This window comes from Armigeres subalbatus, unplaced genomic scaffold, assembly GCF_024139115.2.
Source record: "Armigeres subalbatus isolate Guangzhou_Male unplaced genomic scaffold, GZ_Asu_2 Contig1836, whole genome shotgun sequence".
Taxonomy (NCBI): domain Eukaryota; kingdom Metazoa; phylum Arthropoda; class Insecta; order Diptera; family Culicidae; genus Armigeres; species Armigeres subalbatus.
Genome location: NW_026942657.1, coordinates 225,547 through 229,316, shown reverse-complemented (window position 1 = coordinate 229,316; position 3,770 = coordinate 225,547). Strand labels below are relative to the sequence as shown.

At 45.8% G+C, this 3,770-nt stretch overlaps 1 protein-coding gene across 1 annotated transcript; it reads right to left on the bottom strand.

Annotated features, from left to right (window-relative positions):
- Window positions 1-2,106: 2,106 nt before the first annotated feature.
- Window positions 2,107-3,513, bottom strand: LOC134203395 (uncharacterized). The gene has a single exon (XM_062678265.1). The coding sequence runs from the start codon at window positions 3,511-3,513 to the stop codon at window positions 2,107-2,109; it is 1,407 nt and encodes a 468-aa protein (XP_062534249.1).
- Between the last annotated feature and the right edge of the window lie 257 nt (window positions 3,514-3,770).

Here is a 3,770-nt window from a genome sequence, read left to right as displayed (position 1 = left end):
GGTTTGACACTTCATGCAACCTCGAATAACCACCGTAACCGTACAGACCTCAAATGACATTAAAGGAATGGCTAGCCAGCCAACAATTTAGACAACTCCGGGACATTTGGACACAGTTGCTGGGGGAAAGATGAACGGGTTACTTTTTACAAAAAACATAAAATGCAAATGACTTAACTGGCGTGCGGAGGCCTTTCAACCTCCGCCGTTGGAGGAGTCCTAGTTCTCCCCGTTAGATAGAATAACATTATCTCGGATTGGTAGCACGCAGACCTTCGAGATAGCTCTACGATAGGTACCTGGTCTTTACCAGCATAAGTCTCGGTTACCCGCCCAAGCAGCCATGATAGAGGTGGAAGTTTTTCATCCTTCAAAACTACCATCGTCCCTACAGCTATATTCTCTCGTCGCACTGTCCACTTCGTCCTATTGTGCAAATCTGACAAGTAGAGCTGCGACCATTTTTTCCACAATAATTGCGTATATCGTTGAGCCTTTTGGTAGGCCGCTAATCTATTCTCTGGGATTCCATCCAAATCGGGCTCTGGAATTGCTGTCAGAGGTCGCTGAATTAAAAAATGTCCGGGGGTCAAAGCTTCATAATCGTCCGGGTCATTACTAAGCGGTGTAAGGGGCCGAAAATTACTGCTTCCATTTGCGTTAGGACTGTTAGCATCTCATCGTATAGTAGGGTGTGCGAGCCAATCGTTCTCTTGAAAAGTAGTTTAAACGACTTGACTGCAGATTCCCAAAGTCCACCGAAATTTGGCGAACGAGCTGGGATAAATCTAAACTGGATCTCTTCATCTGCAGAATGCCTGTATACGTATTGTTGAAACTGCTGGTTGTTGAACAAGTGACGCAAATGTTCTAACTGTCGTCTTGCACCGGCAAAGTTAGTTCCATTGTCACACATGATAATCTACGGCTTGCCGCGCCGAGAAGAGAAGCGTTTCAAGGTGGCAATAAAAGCTTGTGCGGAAAGGTCAGACGCTAGTTCTAGGTGCACTGTTTTGGTCACTAGACATACGTAAACGGCTATAAAGATTTTTACAGGACGACTACAACGTTGTGGATAGGCGATCTGGAATGGGCCGCAATAATCAACGCCTACCCTTTGAAATGGAGAACAGGGGTTCACTCTCTCGGGAGGCAGGTCTGCCATTAGCTGATCTTGACGTTTTGGTTTCGCCCTGAAGCAAGGTATACATCTGTGAATGACTTTCCGTACCAGATTCCGGATACTAGTAGGCCAGAAACGTTCTCGAATGGCCGAAATCATCAGCTGTTGTCCACCATGTAATAGCTTCCGGTGGTAGTGTGCAATAATGAGGAGCGTAAACGGATGCTGGTGATCAAGGATGTACGGGTGCTTACGACGAGTTGCAATTTGAGCGTGACGAAGCCGGCCGCCAACGCAAATTATGCCTTTCCTAAGCTCCGGGTGCAAGGGCGACAGTTTCGATGATTCTCGAATTTCTTTACCCATTGATAGGTCGGCTACCTCTTGTTGGAAACATTCAAGCTGGGAGACGCGTACTAGAGAATCCAGTGCTTCATCTAATTCATGCACGGTAAGTTTACCTTTACGACGGTTGTTACGATTCGACGTTTTAGAGTTGTAGCAAAACCTTTGAATCCAAGCGGTGAGTCGTAGAAGCTCCGTACACGACAGTTTTAAACTGAATATTTCATTGGGAGGAAATGTTGATAATGCAGCTGTTATGCTCTTGGTGTCAAGCACTGAAGGATCAAAGTCTTCTTCGTGAATCTGTGAAGCTGAAGGCCAGTTATGTTCATCTGAACTTAACCAGTGCGAACCGTTGAACCATAGTGATTCATATTGTAATTGCGCTGGAATATTACCACGAGAAATAATATCCGCAGGATTTTTTAGACCAGCTACATGATTCCAGACACCACACTTGGTAATGTGTTGGATCTCCGAAACTCTATTTGCGATGAATTGCTTTCATCTTGATGGCGATGATGCCAACCAACATTTTACGATCGTGGAGTCCGTCCAAAAGAAGCACTTCGTTTCTATGCCAATACTGTTTGTGATTTTCTCGAATAGATGGGCCAGCAACACAGCAGATGAAAGCTCTAGTCTCGAGTGGAAAGTCGCTTGTTTCCTTTTTTCGGATTGTCCAGAGGAGCAACACGTGACTTCGCTGTCAATAACCTCACACACACCTCCCCCGTTTCGGAGATCGTTCGAATGTAGAAGCAGGCTCCATATGCTTTGTTTGAAGCATCGCAGAATCCATGGAGCTCCGTCTTGGTATTACCACCGGTTCCCACCCACCGAGGAACTGTAAGGTTTTCTAGTCCTGTAAGATTTCTCCGAAACTCCTGCCATTGTGCTTGATGCTCAGGGTTGAGTGGTTCATCCCAGTCGCTGTTATCCTTCCACAGATCCTGAATAAAAATCTTGGCTTGAATGATGACAGGACCAACTAGACCAAGTGGGTCGAAGAGACGAGACACATCCGAGACAACCACGCGCTTCGTGATTGACGTTGCCCAATTGAATGACGGATATGTGAAACGAAAGACATCTGAGCTGGGCTCCCATGCTAATCCTAAAGTTTTGACGGTTGTTTCGGACCCTTTTAACTCCAGCACCGAGCGATCGTCTCTCAAGTTTTTCGGTACGACTTCAAGAAGTTCTTTACTGTTAGAGTTCCACTTTCGAAGCAAGAATCCTGCTGATTCAGAAAGTTCAATGATATCACGAACCATCCTCTGACCTAATGCTAACGTATCTACGCCGGAAAGCATGTCGTCGACATAAAAGTCTTTCCTGATCACTCTGGATGCTATTGGGTGTGTGGATTCCCCATCATCTGCAAGGCGTTGCAAGCATTTAGTGGCTAAGTACGGAGCTGATGATGTTCCGTAAGTAACAGTTGACAGCTCAAACGTACGAATTGGTTCAGAAATATCGTTTCGCCATTTAATACTCTGCAATGGATGATCTTCTCTTTGAACTCCGATCATTCTGTACATCTTGGCGATATCAGCATTCACAGCAATACGATGGGTGCGAAAGCGAAGAGTAATACTAGTCAGATCATCCTGCAAGACAGGACCCACCAGAAGAGCATCATTCAATGAAATTCCTGTTGAAGTTGGACAAGAAGCATCGAAGACTACACGTAGCTTCGTGGTTGTGCTTTCTGGTTTGAAAACAGCATGATGCGGAAGGTAATATCTTGTGACAGCGTCTTTTTCTTCCTCCACAGCTTCCTTCATATGTCCAAGCTCAAGATACTCTTGGATAAACTCGGTATACATCTTCTTTAGCTCTGGATTTCCGCAGAAACGACGTTCCATGCCTATCAGTCGTTTAATCGCAGTGGTTTCTGAATGGCCCAACTGGCCAAGTATCATGTTTTTCTTTGGCAGCGTAACGATGAATCTCCCCGTCTCGTCTCTGATCGTTGTCCGATCAAAATGCTCCTCACAGGTTGACTCCTCAACAGAGAGTGTACTCTGGCTATACGACATGTTTCCAGCTCCCAGAACTTGGCAAGTTGATCTTGAAGGTCGGAAGTGGAACAGACGACGATAAGCGATTGTGATTCACTGAGAGTACTATCCGGAACCTTTCCGGAGACGATCCATCCCAGTTCAGTATTTTGAAGCGTGGGACCCACTACAGTTGCCTTGCGTTGCTCGTTCACCAAGAGATCCATGTAGAATTCCGCACCGATAATGATATCTACTGGACCTGGCTCATAAAACCGAGGATCAGCCCAGAGTGA

Excerpts from the sequence above, each read along its gene's own strand:
- LOC134203395 (XM_062678265.1), bottom strand. The coding sequence starts at position 3,513 with ATGTCGTATAGCCAGAGTACACTCTCTGTTGAGGAGTCAACCTGTGAG.